Raw genomic sequence first — 21,844 nt, forward strand, 5'->3', positions numbered from 1 at the left:
AGGAAATCACAGATGTAGATGTGTGTAGATAACAAACCATCAAAAAGCATAAGAACTTGTAACATGGCGGCATTTAAGAGGTGATACTTAGCTTTCCAAGTAAAAAGTGAAACTACTTTGGTGAATTTCCACAAACCTTGAAATACTTTAAGAAAAATTAAAACAGTATCTGCCTGAAATGATATGCTGTGCTCTGTTTACAACAGCGCACACACCCATTTTTGACAGTATGCACTTTACACACCTGTAGCAGTTGAGTAGCTGTGGCTCTCTGCTCTGGGTTTTTCACTAAACACTTCTTTACAAAGTCCGTGAATTCGTCACTCCACAGCTCAGGTTTCCGGAATGTTGGTGGCGGATTTGTTGGAATCATAAAAATTGCCTAATCAAGACAAGGTACAAAACAGTTACGAACAGCCTTTCATTACTATTAGACTAAATGATCAAAAATAAAGTATACTTGTCACTCACTCTCATTGGATGAATGTCTGCATAAGGAGGCTTGCCCTCTGCCATTTCTATAGACGTGATGCCCAGCGACCAGATATCTGCCACACAATTATACCCAATCTCCTGAATCACCTCGGGAGCCATCCAGAATGGTGTGCCAATCACAGTGTTCCTCTTAGCCATCGTGTCCTTTTTAACAGACAAGTGAACGTGTGATAAAATCACCGATTACATCCGCAAAGCTTTACTAAAGCAGATATTATCCATACACCTGAAGCTAGAATTGGTAAAACCTTACAGTAAGTTGCCCAGCTACTCCAAAGTCTGCCAGTTTAGCATGTCCTTCAGTGTTAAGAAGAATATTCCCAGCTTTGATGTCTCTATGGATCTTTCTCATGAAGTGCAGATACTCAAGACCTTTCAATGTGGATTTAAGGATGGTAGCAATCTCGTCTTCTGTGAGCTGGACAAAATGCGAGAAAATATTATCGTTAGCCTTGACATTAAAACACGAGTGTGTTTATTTCACTCTCTCCCCAATGGCCACTGTTTAGTCTACTTACTGTTTTGTTACGTAACCGGATGATATCAGATACAGAGCCAGCGCCACAGTACTCCATCACGATCCACAGGTCTGTGTTTTTAAAATAACTGCCATAGTATTTCACCACATAGGGACTAGAAAGAGAGACAACCAATATACATGTATGTTATTTACCAGCTGGGAGGTCCGTATCGTGAAATACTGTGACAGAGGTCTTGAAAGTACTGAGCGAGGCCCTCTGGGCCGAGTCAGTATTCAAGGCCGAGGTCACGGTATTTCACCATACGGACCGACCTTAAGCTGGTAAATAATATATATATTTTTTTCTTTACCAAATTCTAACAGAAAACGAGAGCGCCCGAAAAGGAAAACCGAGCCGAGCCGCCATTTTGAATCCTCATTCACGGCTGTAATGCAAATTGCTTCCTCCTCGGTATACAAGCGCACTTCCATGGCAGGAAAAAAAACCCTACATTTTGCCACCTATGTCGTCCCCTATTTATACAAAATTGAGTCATTCAGGATTCAGCCATGTTTTTGCTTGGCGTTAGCAAGTTAGAGGTTTTTAGCTTTCTCCTGAAATGTTTTCTTTTATTTCGTCTTCCTCAGGGTAGTAAAACTCTCTTTCGCTGTGAAGACTGTCGTTATCGCTATCCATACTGTAAAATTAATGCTATTCTCCTGAGAAATGCGAAAATAAATGTTGACAAAAATTGCTACCATGTTTGTTGTTGTTGTTGTGAACGAGCGAGTCGCCATAGGTCCGTATCGTAGGATATGGACCCGCTCGCCAGAGTGCAGGATTTGATGGAAACCGGACCGCGAAAAAAATATACATTATTTACCAGCTTAAGGTCGGTCTGTATCGTGATATACCGTGACTGAGGTCTTGAAAACACTAACCTCGGCCGGAGGCTGAGCTCAGGATTTTCAAGACCTCGGTCACGGTATTTCATGATACGGACCAACCTTAAGCTGGTAAATAATATATTTATTTTTTTCTTTACCAAATTCTAACAGAAAATGAGAGCGCCCGGAAGGGAAACCATATTTAGAACAAACCTGCGACAAGCTTGTCAAAAACCTGTAAGCTACATCAGCTCGGGATTTTCCAAAAATAAAACTCGCTTTCGCTGTGAACACTGTCGTTATCGCTATCCATGCTGTAAAATTAATGCTATTATACTGATAAATGCGAAATTAAATGTTGACAAAAAATTGCTACCATGTTGTTTGTTTGTTATGAACAAGCGAGTCGCCAAAGGTCTGTAACCAGGGTCCGTATCGTAGGATTCCGGATGGCTCACGAGCCAATCAGAGCACGCGATTTGATGGAAACCGGACCGCGAAAAAAATAATGAATATTATTACATGGCACTCTTCAGGTGAATGACATTAGAGATGAAACCTCACAGAGGTTCCTCAACTTATTTATATATAGACCCCTTCGCAGTAAACGTCATTTATACGTAAGCGGAAATTGCGCGCGCAGCCTGGACCCAAAAAAGACTCAGAAATGCCTAGTTGTTGTGTTTTCGGGTGTCAGAATCGTTGCAGTGATGGGGTTAAAATGTACAGAATTCCAGCAGGATCTCACCCATTCCAAAAATCGCCGACGTCTATGACTACAGGCCATCAAACGTGTAGACTGGGATGAAAGCACCATCAAAAATGCGCGGGCTTGCAGCGCCCACTTCATCACAGGTAAGATCAGGCTATTTATTAAATCTTTTTTATTCTTTCTAGTCTTCGTTTATTGATGTAGAAAAATACTTTGGTAACGTTTGTCTGATTAGCTGGGTCATAGTTACACAATGTAATGAATATTGTTAGCATGTTAACTTAGGTCTCGCTTGACTCAAGCAGTCCAGATTTTGTGCCATCATTTATGTATGCCGAAAATCACAATTTTAAAGCAAGGATGGAAAGGTAAAATTGTGCCCCCTCACTCTAAATGCCAACTTACGTTGACTGCTCTAACCTAGCTCCCGCCCCGTTCAGTTTCATTTCTGCTCTCTGCCTCTCGCTTTTTACGCAGCTCTGATTTCTCTTAGCTGCACTCTTTACACTATCATTCCTTTCATGCCATTCCCTCCTGCAAATTGCTGTTTAGTGTTGGTATTTGCTGTTGTAGCTAAAGCCACATTGCCATCACATCACTGGCATAATTTGATTGAAACAAAATGAATATGAATGTCCCATTGTTAATCAAGTTGTACATGCCCGCACATAACAATCATATGCGTCTAAAGACTTGTAGGCACGAAGTTTTTCGTGGGTGTACACTGAAGTCTTGTCAATAAGGTACGAGTATATATCTGGCCATTGTATACCAGGGAACTTACTAACATCGTCCGTCCACTCTTTAATTAAATACGGATCCGGTAGGCGATGTCCACTTGTTAGAGTTAACTTATTTATGTAGCATTCTCGATCTTGTAACGACAATTGTTTGGCATAATCTGACAGCTCATAATGCCGGTCTATGGGCAGCGCCATTGTTTCTGGGTCCAGGCTGCGCGCGCATCCTGGCAACGGTCGGTTTGTTTACAAACATGCGAAGGGGTCTATTTGGTCACAGTGGAGTTTCCAAATTTGACCGACTGATATCAAGTGCTTTTTAACTCACAACTAATCTGTTCACAAATCGCTGGCGGATATGCCAGTGGTGAAGGAGGAGGCCTTTAATGCATCAGTGCTCTACGGCAAATACAATGAGCATACAGCCTGTACTTGATCTCCAGAAGACTTTATTCCCTGAAAGTGTTATGCCACTGATTAATTTAAGTAGCAGTCTTTGCCTTTTGTCTAATCGAGATTTAGGGAACCTCTGCTACAAAGTACCTCGATTATACAAAAAGGTGTCATAGAGATAACATACTACACATTTACCTGTCACACTGCTGCATAATCGAGATCTCCTTGATGATCTCCTGCAGGTCCGACTCCACAGGAACCTGCTTAATGGCCACCACTTGGCCCGATTCTTTATGGATTGCTTTGAATACACTTCCATAGGACCTGAACACAGTGTTAGCAGGTGTTATTAGACCACATTCCAGACACTTGTATCACCTCTAAGAACTGAATTAAAATTTCACATTACCCTTCACCAAGTTTTTCAAGGACATCAAAGACTTCTTCTGGTTGCTTGGTTAGACTGTCTTCACTGAGCTTCTTCAATTTACTGTCAGGACATACGGGAGGCATTAAAACATGACATTTCATACAAGAGTGCTCAGAAACATTATTATTCTTGCTAAGCAGGCAGATATCAGTATTAAAAAAAAAAACAAAACCCATACACTATGCTGGGTTATAAAATCGATAAACTCAAATATTGTCATTTCTAGCTTTTACAAAAGAAAAGCATTCAATGTGGAAAAGTATTTAACAGTTGATACAAAATAGTTAAAGGGGAACTGAAGGCAAGTTTTTTTTATCATCAAAATTCTATTTCTCATTTTATTAAATATCAGAATGCATTTTTGATCGCTATTGTGTCACGGCTATAGCAAGTTATGAGTGTTTGAAATATGCTCTGTAATATATCAGTCCATATGTCAAAGCAATGGCCGTAAACAAGATTCGTTGAGACCTGTGCGAGACATCGTAGGACGGAAGTAAAACGTACAGCGGAAATCAAAGTGACCGACATCTGCCAATGTTGTCAAAAAGACGCGCGTGCCCTCTTTTGAATGCTGACGTAATCAAGCCGGAAGTTTTGTTTGTTTTGATAGCAATCAGGAAAGTTTAAAAAAAAAAGTAGGCAGTAATCGTCATTTAGGGCCCGTTTACACGAGGACGCTGTCGGGTAAAAACGACTAAATATTTTATCAGAAGTGCCTTTCGTTTACACGGGGACGGCGTTTCCGAGGCTGAAAAACGGATAAAATTGAAAACGCCTTCCAAAGTGGATAAGTTAAAAACGGCCCCCGTTGCATATCCGTCTAAACTACCCAATACGCGAAACTCTGCTCGGATCTGCTCACGTCGGGTACGCGTTTACGTCATACATATGTCATATACTGCACATGCCAGCCCGGGAAGTAAGAAAGTAAGTAAAAAAGTAAGAGCATGTCTGATTACATCGATCCAACGGACCTTCAAGCTGCTCTGTGTTTTAATGCAGTAGATGTGTTTTCCTGCTCACCCGCCCGGCTGGAGCTCCTCAGTTTGGTGTCGCCAAGTTACACACACACGCGCGCGCCGCCTATTCAAGCCGCTCGTGAAACCATAAACCCGAGACTGAAAACAAAACTAGCAGCTGAACGGGTTTATTTTGCTGAGATGGACACTGCCTTTTCTCTTCTTCACCGAAACAAGAGAGTGTTACTTAAAGGCAGATTAAAAGAGTTTCGGTTTGCTCCTGCTCCTCCCTCGAGCACTACAGTACCTCAGCCGGACCGGTGTTCTGTAAAGTTATCCTAGCAAGTTCTCATACAGACCGTTTTATTATTTAAAACAAGTCATTACAAATTATTTGACTCGGCCAAAGACTCGACCAATACGCACAAAATATAAAAATCGGCAAATGCGTGAAATTCTCACCGATTTTCTATCAGCCCAGCTGATCAGTGGGACAAAACTACTGTTAAATTTTCCTACCCTCCTGGATTTCGCGCATGTGTAGTAGGCTTGGTAAGATAACTTGACAGAACAGCGGCACAGATGTGCAGATCAGACAAGACGGAAGATGTTGCGCATGCGTGCAGACATAGCGGAGACATTTATGCGTCACCGTATAGACGCAGATTTCCTCCTTGAAAACGGTCGTGTAGACGCGGAAAAAAGTGAGAACGAAAACGGACTTTTGCGTTTTTGTTTTATACCGTCCCCGTGTAAAGTGGACCTTAAACTCGTTTTTGTGCAATATTTCGTTTGGAAAACAGTTTTCAAAATGGTGGCGCTGACACTTCACGTTTTGAAGTCTCGTAAAGACTGTGCGGATAAGTGACGCCTGCCGTGGACCAAACGAACTAAATTCAACATGGCTAAAAACCGAATAGGCCAATAAGTATAATATTTAATTGCAATTAGTTGCCAATACAAGTCACGATATAAGGTTACTAAAACTGAAAACGTAATTGAATAACATGTTAAGAAATAAAGCAAGTTTAAAAATGACTTCAGTTCTCCTTTAAACTGAGCAATGATGATGGGACTAAAACACTGACATCTGACAATACCCACAATTCTTAAGGTAATGCACTATACTGAACACTTAAACTGTAGTAATGAAATGAGAAAATGTGTTAATTTAACTTTTCATCCACCAATAGGCTACTTCATAACATATTATATGGACATGAGTGTTTGACTGAGAAATATGCCAGTCGCAGTGTTTTCCCCAGAAAAAAATTAAAGCCCTAAATTCTGGCATGATAAAACACAGACAATTGAGCGCCAACGGCGCAAAGCGAAACTAGGGGGGTCCGGGGGCATGCCCCCCCGGAAAATTTTTTGAAAATAGATGCTCTCGGGTGCATTTTTAGGGTCTCAGAGGTTTTAGATACATGATTATAGGATAGATTTTACCAGTGCTTCAATGATTTCTGACCTAAATAGCATTAATTTGAAATTTCACCTTAAAGTTGAACATGCAAGTTAAACTGTTTTGTTATAGATTACTTAGGTATATGATAGATTTGAAAATCTACGGGGATCCCTTGCACTTAATTATCTATGATCAAGTAGTGTTGTAACAAAAATGTGCATGAAAATATGAACAGTGGTTTGCTCCATCTTATGCAATCCAAGCAATCCAATGAAGAGAATTGATCATCATGACCTCCTGTTGACCACAAAGGGATCTGAACCTAAGAACTGCCACCTTAAAATAAGTTGCTGTATTACTATAACTGTAATGATTTAGGAGGTTTCTGATGCAATTACCATAATATATGTAGAACTAAGATGCACTGAAAAGAAAAGTAAGGCAACTGCACATTATAAAGTTTAAATTTTGGCACTTTATTAAATGGACTAGATTAAGATTAAAACATTTAAAGGAAAAGAAAACTTAATTCATACATTTAAGTTTGCAGAAAGATTATGTATTTATAAAAACATTCACGAAGAGATTGTGTTAAGTGTCAAATGTAGCATAATTGCGAATAATAATGATAAGCATATTTGGCAGTGTGAGGTCACTGTGACCCTTTAAGGAAAGAATAATCCGGAGCCTTCTTTTGTTAAATGGATCCCAGTGACATCACGCTGCCAAAAATGCTTATGATGATTATTTGAAATTATGTTATATTTGACACATTTGGACAACTTCACTTCGTGAGAGTGTTTATAAGTGCATAATCTTTCTGCAAACCCAAACTAATGAATTAAGTTTTCTACTCCTTTAAAGCAGATTAATTCTCCTTGGCTTTTGCTTGGCCCAATGTTGGGCAGCGCTCTCATAGTCCATCTCGCTGTCATCCATGCTGATGTGGATCAAAACTGTCCAGCGAGTCTTCTCCTCGCTTATTAAAAAGTCAGTCGGCTTTGTCCGTCTGGTGCGGCACAACATCGGCAGCCAATGAGATCGCTTATAATGAATCGGAAACTTCCGGGATGTCTGACGTTTTCTTTCGATATTTTTATTGGACGGTTTGAACACGTGATCTTGACGCAGCCAACAGATTACAGTTTGTTTACATCATACCACACGGACGTATTACTTTGACAGAATCAACACAAACATTGGAAAAAAAAGACCGCTTGTTTAACACAAATATTAATCAGTATGCAAATGGATCGGTTATTTGCTCTCCTGTGTATCTAGTTACTTGTCGGTAGGAAATTTTAACGTATCGGTATAAATCTAAGCGTATCGGATTTTAACTAAAGCAACTAAGCGTATCGGCCCCGATACGCTAAAACGCTTTGGGGAAAACCATGCAGTCGGATTTTTCATACGAGCTACATCCAGGACATGGAGAATCAAAACCATGGCATAAATCTCTATATATTCAAAGATTCTTTATTATCAATTCACTATATATCCAGGACATACAGGAGAATTGAAATGCCGTTTCTCTCTCACCTTACTTGTAAAAAAACAGATAAAGATTACACACACACACCAAAAAACAAACAAAAAAACCCCACAATCTATATAAATAATATAATGTAGATAAAAAAAGAATATATTAAAAATACACTCTAAAATCAAACAGTGTACAAAATAGCAGTAGTGCAATACAGTACAATAACGGAGAAGGAGCTAGAAGAGCAGCTTATGAGGTGTATACAGTATGACAGTAGTGCAAATGAGCAATAGCAGCAGATACAGCAGTAATGCTAATGTTTGTGGTGTGATGTGCAAACAGATGAGGTAGTTTTCTTGTGTGAATGAATGTGTTACAGACCAGGGGTAGGGGGTAGGTAGTGGACAGAGTTCAGCATCCTGACAGCCTGGTGGATGAAGCTGTTTAGCAGTCTTGTGGAGCGGGCCCGGAGGCTCCAGTACCTTTTCCCTGAGGGCAGGAGGCTGAAGAGTGAGTGTGAAGGGTGGGAGATGTCACTAGCGATGCTGATGGCACTGCGGGTGAAACAGGAGTGATAGATGTCCGTAAGGGAGGGCTGAGGGGTACCGATGATCTTGCTGGCCGTGTTCACTATGTGTTGCAGAGTCTTCCGTCAGGAGGCACTGCAGCCTCCGTACCACGCAGTGATGCAGCCAGTGAGGACACTCTCAATGGTGCCCCTGTAGAATGAGCACATGACTGGGGGGGGTGGGACTCGTGCACTCCTCAGTTTGCGGAGGAAGTAGAGGTGAGTTTGAGCCTTCTTGGCCGGCGATGTGGTGTTGTTGGACCAGGAGAGGTCCTCAGCGATGTGCACCCCTAGGAATTTGATGCTGCTCACCCTCTCCACTGCAGCACCATCGATGGTCAGAGGGGGATGCTGTGAGTGACCCCTCCTAAAGTCGACTACAATCTCTTTGGTCTTCTCCACGTTCAGGAAGAGATTGTCGTCTTTACTCCACTCGACCAGTTGGCTCACCTTATTCCTGTAGTTGACTTCATCATTGTTAGTGATGAGGCCCACCACAGTCGTGTCATCCGCAAACTTGATGTGGCTGGTGCTGTAGATTCGTACACAATCATGGGTCAGCAGGGTGAAGAGCAGCGGGCTGAGCACACACCCTTGTGGGGCCCCTGTGCTCAGCATGATGGTCCTGGAGGTATTACTGCCGACCCGCACGTTCTGTGGCCTCCCTGTAAGAAAAGTCCAGCACCCAGTTACAAAGAGAGGTGTTGAGTCCCAAATGTCCGAGTTTTTGTATTAGCTGCTGGGGAATGATTGTGTTGAACGCTGAACTGTAATCCAAGAACAGCATTCGCACACAGGTGTTCTTTGAGTCCAGGTGAGTGAGGGCTGGGTGTACAGCAGCGGAGATAGCGTCCTCTATGGACCTGTTTGACCTATATGCAAACTGGAACGGGTCATGAGCGGGAGGGAGAATGGACTTGATGTTCTGCATGACCAGTCGCTCAAAGCACTTCATGATGACGGAAGTCAGTGCTATGGGCCAATAGTCGTTATAATTAGATGGGAGGGGCTTCTTTGGCACTGGTATTATGGTTGTAGCTTTGAAACATGTGGGGACAACAGCTTGGCTCAGGGAGATGTTAAAAAGATGTCAGCGAGGACATCCCTGAGCTCCATGGGAGTCCTTCAGAACACGACCGGGTATGTTGTCTGGTCCAGCTGCCTTATGTGGGTTGATCCTGGAGAGGGTCCTCTCCACGTTGGCTGGATCCAGACATACGACCTGTTCATCTGGGGGAGGAGTGGTCTTCTGTGCTGGTGTATTGTTTTGTGTTTCAAAGCGTCCAAAGAAGTCATTTAGGCAGTTTAACAATGTGACGTCCCTCTCACAGGTCCGTGGTGGGGGTTTGTAGTTTGTGAGGGTTTGAATGCCACGCCAGAGAGACTGTGCATCTCTGGTGTTGATGAAGTGTCCAGATATTTTATTGCTGTACTGACGTTTTGCCTCCCTGATGCCGCGGGACAGGTTGGCTCTGGCTGTTGTTAAGCCTGCGGTGTCACCGGCCCTAAAGGCTGCGTCTCGAGCCTGCAGGAGCCTGTGAACCTCTCCTGTCAGCCAAGGCTTCTGGTTAGCATGAACAGTGATGGTTTTGCAGTGAGTGATATCATCAGTGCATTTAGTGATGTATGATGTGACGGTCTCAGTGTATTCCTCCAAGTCTACGTGGTCATTGTAAGTGGCTGCTTCCAGGCGGCACGGTGGTGTAGTGGTTAGCACGGTCGCCTCACAGCAAGAAGGTTCCGGGTTCGAACCCAGCGGCCGGCGAGGGCCTTTCTGTGTGGAGTTTGCGTGTTCTCCCCGTGTCTGCTGCGTGGGTTTCCTCCACAATCCAAAGACATGCAGTTAGGTTGACGTGGGGCGGCCTTGGGCTGAGGTGCCCTTGAGCAAGTTACCGAACCCCTGACTGCTCCCCGGGCGCTGTAGTGTGGCTGCCCACTGCTCTGGGTGTGTGCGTGTGTTCATTGCTTCGGATGGGTTAAATGCAGAGGATGAATTTCACTGTGCTTGAAGTGTGCATGTGACAAAGGTTTCTTTCTTTGAAAATGTCCCAGTGTGTAGTGCTAAAACAGTCTTTCAGAGCATAGGAGGCCCCCTCTGGCCACACACGTACCTCCTTTTGTGTTGGTCTGATGGCTCTCACTCTGGGTCTATATGCAGGTCTCAGCATGATGGTAATGTGATCAGAGAGACCCAGGTGGGGGAGGCTTTGTAAGCTCCTTTGTGAGTTGTGTACACCAAATCCAGTAAGTTGTCACCTCTTGTTGGAAAGTCCACATGCTGATGTAATTTGGGCAGTAAAACCTTTAAAGCTCATAGGCAGCGGTTTTAATTTTATGCACATTTGAAACTTTACATGTTAAAAAACCCTCTGTAATTTTCTTCTGGTCCCAAGAAGTATTGTTAATAAGTAATAATTAAAATAAGTTAGCTCGGATCGTGGCGAATTTCTGTCGGCCATTTCCGTGACCACGCGGCGCGTGAGGTCATTTAAGCCAAACAAACCGCTTGAGTTGAGTCCACTTCTGCACATTTTCATTGCCGTTCGGCTTGAGTGCAGACGTGCGTTCGGGAATTTCCAAAAAAAAAAAAAAAACAAACAAAAAAAAAACACATGCCTTATCGTTGTGCAGTGAACTGTAACAACGGGATCAGTTCAGGAAGAAGTTTTTACCATTTTCCAAAAGAGGAGGAGAGAGTGGATTGTGCGTGTGAAGCGAGAGGGTTGGTAGCCGGGTAAATATGCCGCTCTGTGCTCCGATCACTATGAGGAGGATTCATTTTTGAAGAATCCCCATCTGTTGGAGAGTTTAGGTGTCAGTGTTGGACAGAGAAGCTCAAACCTGACGCTGTTCCAACAAAATTCGAGCACAAAAGCAAGCAGTCAAAGAAGAAACGGACCAGCAACGCTCAAGCAAAAAGGAGAAGATTGGAGGTAAACATTTTTACCTTTGCTTGCAATTTTTCAAGTAAAGAATCCTGAGGGATCCTGTACAATCATTGTGTAAATGAGACAAAAGGGATATTAGTTTGTCATAGCTACCTGCCAGCATGCAATTGACTAACATGATAAATGTCTCTGTTTGTGTCCCCGAACGCAAGTGTTCCTAATGAAGTGGCCACTAAGCTGAAGTTAATCTGTCACCGCTAAAATGCTGTGGTCTGAAAAGTAGCCGGTCACCAGCGGCAAATCGCCATCTGTGGCTTGTTATGCCGCCGGCTATTGTCAGTCGAGTCACAAAATTTAATATTAAATATTTCTGACGGCAAAAAAAGTTGTGAACGTAAATTACATCCACTATGTCATCTATGTCCGTTGCCGCGTCAACTTTGTTTACATCCTCGACATGAGTGCAGCCATTACTGCCCCTTGTGCCATATGTAAGCCGTACTCTGATTGGCTTAGAGTGTTCCATGAACTGTGAATAGTTCATACCATCATGTGACTCACAAATGGCGACGAAAAGAGTTGCAAGCGGCTCCATGCTGGATGCGTGGCTAAAAAGGTCTAGAGGGAAAGGCAAGTATGTTTTGAACGCAAATTTATTGTCATTGTGTTGATATAGAAAAATAAATATGTCTTAAGGGCTCTGCTTGCTCTTGCGACAAGGCTTTCGCAGATAGCTTTTCGCAGACAGTTGTAATTTATCGTTGAGCGGGGAGTAATAGGCGTGCGCGATGTTATTCACCGCCACAACGCAAGGGGGCGCGAAGTCGCTAGGAGTAGTTGGTGGGTGTGGTTAGTGGAGTGTTTATCCTCCGGTTACTTATAATTATGCTTATAATGACTAGAACTGGAGTTGTATAGATGTACGTACTTCCTCACTTCCTTGATCAACCGCTCTTCGTGCTGCTCCATTTTCGCTCGTGTTTTTAAAAATGGCGGTCGTGAAAACAAACCGAACCGGGAAAGTAGGGAAGCGGAAGTGCGTGTACAGCGGATGTAGAGTGGACCAATCAGAGCCCTCTTGTCTGCGACGCTGTCTGCGGTGGTCACAATTTTTGGGAGGTGCGCGCAGAGCGTCTGTGAAGGGGAGGGGGCTTCGCAGACGCTATCTGCGACGCCATCTGCGAGGACTGGGTTGTCAGCATAAATTGGCCTTTAGTCCACCGTTTCTCAGCCTTGCTTAAGACATTATAATCGCAGATCGTAAAGTTGACCCTGCGTTTGACAGCTGCTCGAAAAAACAAACTGCGTGCGTAACAACGCTAATCAAGCTTAAGCTAGATGACCCGCCTCAAATACCCGTCCCGGGTAAATGTTATCCCAATTTTAGATGACCTGTTCCAAACCATCCCGCCCCATGAGAAATTCGTACTTGCATCTCTCTCATACACACACTCATAACATTTGTTGTGCCTAACCCGCACTAAATAACTAGATTTATATAATTTCTATTCAGTAGGCCCCTACACGATTAGGTTGATGAGATTTGGATAAAAGTTATTTTCAATAGAAATGCTGAGACTGTCAATGAGTGCTGCTAGCTGCTGTTTTTTAATAACGATGAAGTCAGCTGATGAAGTACATGTAGCTGCATTTTATGTAACAGTTTATTGACTGCCAAAAAATAAACATTTTGATTATAATTGAAGTTGTTTTGTTCTTCATCTGTATTCAAGATTTCACCATATTCTTCAATAGTATTAGAGAATCTGGAGAAACTTGTCACCTTAGCTTAGTCAAAGTGCACATCAGACTTAAAATTATTATATCATCCATGTGTGGATTTCAATCGGACTACTTTTTATGTGTTTGTTTGCAAATATTTCTGAAATTTGATAAAATGACTGAGGTATGGTTTCATATTTCAAGTTTCCAAATAGTATTGATTACCCTTTATTTTCACTGTTAAAAAAAAAAAAAGTTACCAGAGGCCACCATTTTAGTGCATTTCATAAAATTTTCTGCGCCCAAAGGGGGGCGCACCCCCCTTTGAAACCCCCCCTTGCACGCTTTGCGTGCATTATGTCTGCCGCTGGCAGACATTTTACCATTTTGCACCCTGCTGTAAATTATTTGTACCCTGCTATTCTCCCAAACTTTGAAGCCCCTGAAAATGATACCTGCGGGCATGCCAACATGCTAATGGTTCACATGCCATTTGCATGCTAAATGTATGTGCGTGTTTATACAGACACGCGTGTTCCGAATAATGTGGCCATTAAGTTGAAGTTGATTAGTCACAGCTAACATGCTAGCCTGCTAACATGCTCAATGTATATGTCTGTGCATGGTTTTTACACAAGCGCTCCTAATAAAGTGGCCACTAAGTTGAAGTTGATTTGCAATGGCTACCTGCTATTGACTAACGTGATTAATGTTTGTGTGCATGTTTAGAGTAGGCTATAAATAGTATAATGCTTGTATTAATATTAGCAATAAATTATATTAGCAATATAAACGAATCCACGTTCTATTATAGGGAGTGTGTGTGTGTGCCCCCCTGTGCGCATCAGTGGGTAACCCCATTAAATGTCCTGGTATATATTATTATTGAATTGTTGAAAATTAGCCCTGTATGTTTCTCTCCAGCAAAGTATATTGAGAAAGTGGTTAAATAAATGAACCTCCTAAACGTATGTTCGGTTTGCAAATAAAACACAGAGCTGCTCCCGGTCTGTTTGGCTTAAATGACGTCACGACGACAGTCCCCTGGCGGTGAAACTGTGCATAAGTGAGACATAAACAAACCTTCGGAAATTGGGCAAAACAGTATATTTTAAGCATTTAATTCAATTTTAGGGTGCAAATTAGACACCAGGAAGATTGAATTCGCTTTTTGGGTCGTTCTTCTAGACAAAGTTGATATTCTACATTTCACCTCCGACCGTTACCTATGACCTTTAAATCTGCGTGACTGAAGTCACCTGCTGTGATGAAGAATCCGTCTGGATGTGCTGTCTGTTGTTCACTGATGGCCTGGTAGAGTTCACCGAGTGCCTCACTCCTAACATTGGTGTTAGCGGTGGGAGGGATGTAAACAGCGACGAGCTGAATCGATGTAAACTCCCTCGGTAGGTAGAAGGGTCGGCACGTGATGATGATAAACCCCGCCAGCGGAGAACAGTGTTTGTGCACAACAGTAACATTCCAGCACCAAACATCACTGATGTAAGCACACACTCCCCCACTCCGAGTCTTGCCTCCTTCCATAAAGACTCGGTCAGCGCGGTAGCATGTTAGCTGGATAGCAGAGTCCGGGATGTTGTTATTCAGCCAGGATTCCGTAAAGATGAAAACACAGCAATCCCTCGCATCACGTAGCACAGATCGCATGAGTTCTATGTGATCTATTTTGTTGTCTAGTGAGCATACATTGGCCAGAATGAGGGATGGTATTGCGGGTCTGTGCGGGCTAGCAGCTAGCCTAGCACGGATACCTCTGCGCTTGCCACGCTTCTGTTTCCTCTTACACCGCTTCCGGCGCCTCCTCTCTGGGTGAGACACAGCAGGAGAGTCCGGTGATGATGTAGTCCAGCGGAGAAGACCCAGGCCTCGAAGTTCCTCAATGACTTTCTGGTCCAAGACGAGATGTTTGGTCATATTTCCTATAGCTAGAAGGCAGTGGCGACAATATCTTGTGACCGACATTGTCAGTGCACTACTCGCACATGTACGTAGACATAAAGCACACAGACATACACTAGAACACGCACTTTTAAACACTAAACGTGGAGAGAGAGGGGCCGCTGCATCTGTACGCGCCGCCAGCTTCAACATCGCGCGTACGCTGCTTGTGAGGAAATCAATGAATTGTTTTGATAAATTTGGGTACTTTTTGTTTGTGTGTTGATATAATAAAATGAAAATCACATGTTGACCTGAGGATATGAAGTTTATCTTCTCGTGTTGAAAAACTCACATTTTTCATACGAAATACATTGCGGATCTGAGTAACATATTTAAATAATATTGACTGGCTTTTTTCATGGTATATCAGATACATTCCATTCAGCTAGCATGATATTGGACGAGTTGAAGTTCAGTATCATGCTAGCTGAATTGGAATATATCTGATATACCATGAAAAAACCCATTATTATTATTATTATTAATTCCTTTTGGGTGTTCAACGCGTCTTTCTCTTTCAAAATTCTCTCAAAATCTTCCGTATTTCACAAAGCAAACCTGGCGGCCATGCTTGTTTACAAATTGTCACAGTCGCTCGCTAGCACGGAAGTTTTATGTCTTCAACATGTGACGTCATGTCTTGACAACCATGCAATATCGTAAACCATATTCATCGCTCATTCTCCATTGGGTAGAGTGACGTAATACACATAGGATAAGTGATATACTAACAATATTGAACCAAATGAGTGAAACCTGCTAGAAGGGAATAGAATACATACATGTTATTTACCAGCTGGGAGGTCCGTATCGTGAAATAATGTGACCGAGATCTCGAAAGTACTGACCGTCAGTATTCAAGGCCGAGGTCACAGTATTTCACCATACGGACCAACCTTAAGCTGGTAAATAAAAAAATATTAATTTTTTTCTTTACCAAATTCTAATAGAAAACGAGAGCGCCCGAAAGGGAAAACCAAGCTGAGCCAACATGTTGAATCCTCATTCACGGCTGTAATGCAAATGGCTTTCTCCTCAGTATACAAGTGCACTTCCATGGCAGGAAAAAAAAAAACCCCTACATTTTGCCACCTATGTAGTCCCCTATTTATACAAAATTCAGTCATTCAGGATTCAGCCATGTTTTTGCTCGGCGTTAGCAAGTTATTAGGTTTTTAGCTTTCTCCCGAAATGTTTTATTTTATTTCGTCTTCCTCAGGGTAGTAAAACTCGCTTTCGGTGTGAACACTGTCGTTATCGCTATCCATGCTGTAAAATTAATGCTATTTTGAATCCTCATTCACGGCTGTAATGCAAATTGCTTCCTCCTCGGTATACAAGTGCACTTCCATGACAGGAAAAAAAAAACTACATTTTGCCGCCTATGTAGTCCCCTATTTATACAAATAGGAGTCATTCAGGATTCAGCCATGTTTTTGCTCGGCGTTAGCAACAGTTACGGGTTTTTAGCTTTCTCCTGAAATGTTTTATTTTATTTCTTCTTCCTCAGGGTAGTAAAACTCGCTTTCGCTGTGAACACCGTCATTATCACTATCCATGCTGTAAAATTAATGCTATTTTCTGGAGAAATGCTGGCAAAAATTTATAAGAATTTTGATAATCTTATAAATAAATCGTATATTTAAAAAAAAAAAAAAAAGATACATTTTGACCCAAAAAATTCTACTATGTTTGTTGTTGTGAACGAGCGAGTCACCAGAGGTCTATAACCGGGGTCCGTAATTGGGGTCTGTGTCATAGGATACAGACCCGCTCGCCAGCCAATCAGAGCACAGGATTTGGACCGGGAAAAAAATAAATGTTTTTATTCCATCGGAAAAGTGTCCTGTATGTATAATAATTCCCGATATTTCACTGCGATGACGTCACTCCCAGTGTTTTCCTGCAAACCGGCTCAAAATGAAAATTCTTTTGATTAACTTGCATTTTTTTTTTTGTGTGTGTGTGTGTGTGTGTGTGTGTGTGTGTGTGTGTGTGTCCATATAAAGACGATTACGAGGTGGTGCAAAGATGTGAAGTTTATCTTCTCGTTTTGAAAATATTTTCACTCGCTCGTGATATATACATTCACCACTCAAAGATAAACTTCGGCTCTTCGCACAACTGTATAATTAACAGTGTTCTCCACGGGCGCTTTCAAAGTGGCGCACCGCCACGTTATAATTCTGGCCCGCCACCCTTCCCTTGGCCAAAAAAACCCCTTCATCAGTATACACCAAATAAATTGTATTCGCTTTATTATAATTTTGTAACTATTTAACACACACAAGACCATTAAACGAATGCATACGGGTCTATCCCAGCATCACACTACACCGCACCACATTACACTATACTGACACGTAGCTATACTGCAGCTAGCCAGCAGCTAAATAAATTTGCGAGTATTTGTGCAATGGTTACGCTTATCTATCGTCTTTTCTGACCATACACAGTTACAGTAATCATTTAACAGCACACACACACATTAGTTAAGTTCAGGTCTTTTCTTTTACGTATCTGTGATTGCATAGGCGAGAGCTGCATTTTCCCGTTGCTTCACTGTTTGTTTACTGCAGGACTTCCGGGTTCCTGGGTCAAAGGACCCGAACTATGGAGGCCGGGGTGGCTTTGTAGTTCCGGTCTCGGGCACGCGCACCAGCTCGTGCATGGATTGGAGTGGTTTCACCCAATTAACATTATGTGTATTGTAAAAAAATTATGCATTTATTGTAATTGGGTATTTTGTTTATGCATGGAAGTTCATTTATTTCACACACACACACACACAGAAAAAATATATATAATTAATTCAGGGATGTGCAACAGGCACATCAGTCTCAAACGAAATGTCAAATGAGTCTCACATTGCAGTAAGAATGTGTTAACTTTTTGTAAAATGATTTTAACAATGATTTAGCATTTCCTATCTATTTATTGGCCAGTTTCACTGTCAAAAAAGCCCAAAGTCCATCAGCTTCAGGGGCACTTCGTCCCCCGCCAGGGCCCCCGCCCCCTTTTATTTTTGAAAAGTGAAGAACCCTGATTAATATTAATTAAATATATATCTCTCCCTGAAAAGTTTTTTTCTGGTGTCAACTTACATCTCATTATGACATACATGTCAATTTCCTTTATAAACTTTAACAGTTCAGTTGGTCGGGTTCAATGCCTGAACTGATAATCGCATCATCAGTTTTTCTTTGGCTAACAAGGTTCGCCACCACTCTTGCCGGAGCGGTTGGGGGTTAGGCGCCTTGCTCAAGGGCACTTAAGCCAGTCCTGCTGGTCCAGGGAATCGAACAAGCAACCTTTTGGTTCCAAAGCAGTTTCTCCAACAATTTGGCCATGGCTTCCACCAGATAAATAATAATAATAAACTTTATACACCACACTAACCAGAGTGGAAACATTTTAAACCACACGGTATGTTTTTTTCCCCCCTATATTCATGACCAACACACTTTTTCTACATGACCCATGTTCATCCCTAGTCTTAATGAGAACTACATTACAGAGGAATTCCCCAAAATACTGGTTCCTGTTGGATTTAGGATAAAAAAAAAAGCACAAGGTGTTTTCTCGATTTAATGATAAATAAATAATTTTCCAACACTTTTCTCTGTCTCTCGAGTGTCCTTACGGTGAAGCAAATATTTTAATTCTAACCAAATCAAAAAAACTAAATTTTTGGTTTTACTCATCAGTCATAGAGGACATATTTAGGGACAGGAAGCTTCATGTTCATAAATAGACATTGTTTTATATAAAAAAAATAATAATAAAAAATCAGCAAACAAATGGTAAAGACTGATTCTGCTATTTATTTCACCCGAAGTGTTGCTTTAAAGTGTGTTATAATTAAATAAATGTCACATCGGTCCAGTTGTCATGTCACCGCGTTCTACTGAATTACTGTAAACACTGACTGATTAGCGTTAGCGTTAGCATGATAAACCATAGTTTAGCAATAAACTAACCAGTTAACAGACTCAACGTTTAACTCAAGTAGCTAGTTCATTAACTACCTAAATACTATAGCTAATCAAAAAGGTTAAATTTATTATTATTATTATTAGGACTCCCGTTAGCCTGTAACTAGTCTGTTTGCTAACAGTACACCCTGTGACGTAGAGCCGCTGTGGCGAGGCCTGCACACACTCATATCTGTTAGCAGTTAGCATAGTGAGTGATAACAGCTCTTACTTTTTAGGCACTGGCTGCTCCATCGTGCTGAAATTATAATAAAAAAAGACTAAATAAATAACCTCAACTGTTCCTCAACAAATACAAAATCTAAAAACTTGTCGAAAATAATCAGAAATCATGACTTGTTTCTTCTTTCCGTTCGCTTTTCATTTCGTCGAGTTTCCTCACAGCCGTGTTAACGACACTACTGTTACCATTAGAGACTACAATATAAAAGTCCCTCAGGCACATGAAGGCAGTTTAGTTCAAAATAGGCGTAAATATTTAATGATATTTTGTTTAAAAGCTAAGACGATAGCGAGACTTTTAGTATTGCGCTACTTGTGCAATACTACTTACACTTATGTTAACTATATATCTGCACATTTGTTCATTTTTTTAATCTTTAAATTTGTAGTTTATTTCTTTTATATACGGGTCCGTCTCAGAAACTGGTCTCTCATTTGGGACATTATGGTCAAAAAATAAATTTTCTAATTTTACTTTTTTTTTGCATTTACCTAACACTCTGTTTCTTTTGTCATGTTTAATAAGAATAAAGATAGTATCTTGCTATATCTGGCCTCCACTGTGGAAAATTTTTTTGGTTACAATTCAAATGCTTTTGTAAAATTGATTTACATATAAAATAACGACGGTGGTGTAGTGGTTAGCGCTGTCGCCTCACAGCAAGAAGGTCCTGGGTTCGATCCCCGTGGCCGGCGAGGGCCTTTGTGTGGAGTTTGCATGTTCTCCCCGTGTCCGCGTGGGTTTCCTCCGGGTGCTCCGGTTTCCCCCACAGTCCAAAGACATGCAGGTTAGGTTAACTGGTGACTCTAAATTGACCGTGAGTGTGAATGGTTGTCTGTGTCTATGTGTCAGCCCTGTGATGACCTGGCGACTTGTCCAGGGTGTACCCCGCCTTTCGCCCGTAGTCAGCTGGGATAGGCTCCAGCTTGCCTGCGACCCTGTAGAACAGCATAAAGCGGCTAGAGATGATGAGATGAGATAATACCTACATCATGAAGAATTAAAGCCCCTCCTTCACAGATGAGTGAAAATATTGAATAAATTTCCTCTTTTTGATTGCTTGGGTTAAAAATGCCAAGTTATGATGACTGAATTGATTATTCACTTAAATATGAATAATATGATACATTTTGGGTATTTGATAGGGCGAAATAGGACACAATGGAAAAACCAAGAACACACCAGAAAGATGAGAATAACGGCGGTGGTAAAAGAACAGCGACTGTACCGGCTGAAGGTCGCGCGGGTCTCTGCTGCGGCGCGCGAGCAACGGGACATCACTACCGCACCGGACGGAGTGGGGGTGGGGCAAAATGACTGGCCGTAGATTCTATCAAAAGTTCGATCTAAATTGACCATGGTTGCAAAATATTGGCCAAAAATACGCAAACACTACGAAATATGAAAGTAAGATGAAAAAGAAACGTTCTATTGCCTTATGCTGCAAGACTAAAACAAAATAAAACTGTCAAAACTCACCTTTTCAGCGATAACGTCCGAACAGATCACCCGCGTAACAGAAAGACCGCAAATGGAAGCACGATCAACTTCTAACTGTTGGAGTGGAAAATTCCATTCTACACATGCAAATTGTTAATGTGTGTCCTTCCCTGCACACAAATAACACGCTACGGTAAAAAATAGACCACAACTCATTTTATAGCTCAGAAATTCATACAAGACCAGCTACCATTGTAACATTCTGTAAGAAACATATTCTACACCTAACTTTCAGCTTTCATTTTAAAAAACAAAATCGCAGATTTATAACTAAATTTTTATATGGCGTAGTGATTTTAAGTTACTACTTTTGGTGAGGTAGTGACCTTGCGGAAAATGGAATTACAACGGTGATCAAATATTTTGCATGATGTTTTATTACGGTCATGATTACTCTGTGAGTGCACCAATCCTTAGGTGTATAAAGTTACAACTTAAAATACAATTAGTGATAACTGTAGACTTTTCAGTGGACTACAACCTTTTTAAGGGAATGCAATGTAGTCAACCATTCATCATGTCCCAGATCAAGCCGCCGTTTTTTCCACAAATTTGCAGAATTTTTGCCAAATTCTGAATAGAGTATTCACATCAAAGATTTAGTTTTATCTGTATTATTTCTTTCATCATTTTATTTCAAATTAAAACCAACATCACCATTCAAAACCGTATAGTTTATTGACTGTGAGTATATTTAGTGGGGTACCCCCACAGTACCCAGTTTCTGAGACAGACCCATATATCCTTTTTTGTATACCTAGTACTTTTGCACTATTCCTTCACTGCCTTATCTTTCTCTTTATATATTTTGCTGCTGTAACAATGTAAATTTCCCCTTGTGGGATAATAAAAGGCTATCTTATCTTATCTTTCCCTTCTATTGACTCTCTAAACAGTTTAACGTTTAATAAAGTATCATACAAGAAAACCCTACTAGACTATTACATGGGCTCTTACTGTGTTTTGCTATTGAAGAAGAAGAACAACAACTTTATTCATCACACACTTG

General features: G+C 41.5%; 1 protein-coding gene across 2 annotated transcripts in view; it reads right to left on the bottom strand.

Moving 5' to 3' along the window:
* The window catches only part of stk3 (serine/threonine kinase 3 (STE20 homolog, yeast)), a 41,684-nt gene extending 22,169 nt beyond the window's left edge, over positions 1 to 19,515 (bottom strand). For both annotated transcript variants that reach the window (XM_060942709.1, XM_060942708.1), the window contains exons 1-7: positions 19,324 to 19,515; positions 4,101 to 4,181; positions 3,887 to 4,015; positions 1,014 to 1,128; positions 749 to 913; positions 472 to 639; positions 245 to 382 (exon numbers count right to left, since the gene is read on the bottom strand). In XM_060942709.1, the coding sequence (XP_060798692.1) occupies positions 245 to 382; positions 472 to 639; positions 749 to 913; positions 1,014 to 1,128; positions 3,887 to 4,015; positions 4,101 to 4,181; positions 19,324 to 19,346 (819 nt within the window). In that variant the 5' untranslated portion in view covers positions 19,347 to 19,515. The remainder of the gene's footprint in view (positions 1 to 244; positions 383 to 471; positions 640 to 748; positions 914 to 1,013; positions 1,129 to 3,886; positions 4,016 to 4,100; positions 4,182 to 19,323) is intronic.
* Positions 19,516 to 21,844: the final 2,329 nt, after the last annotated feature.

The sequence above is a fragment of the Neoarius graeffei genome, chromosome 16 (genome assembly GCF_027579695.1).
Source record: "Neoarius graeffei isolate fNeoGra1 chromosome 16, fNeoGra1.pri, whole genome shotgun sequence".
In the NCBI taxonomy this organism is placed as follows: domain Eukaryota; kingdom Metazoa; phylum Chordata; class Actinopteri; order Siluriformes; family Ariidae; genus Neoarius; species Neoarius graeffei.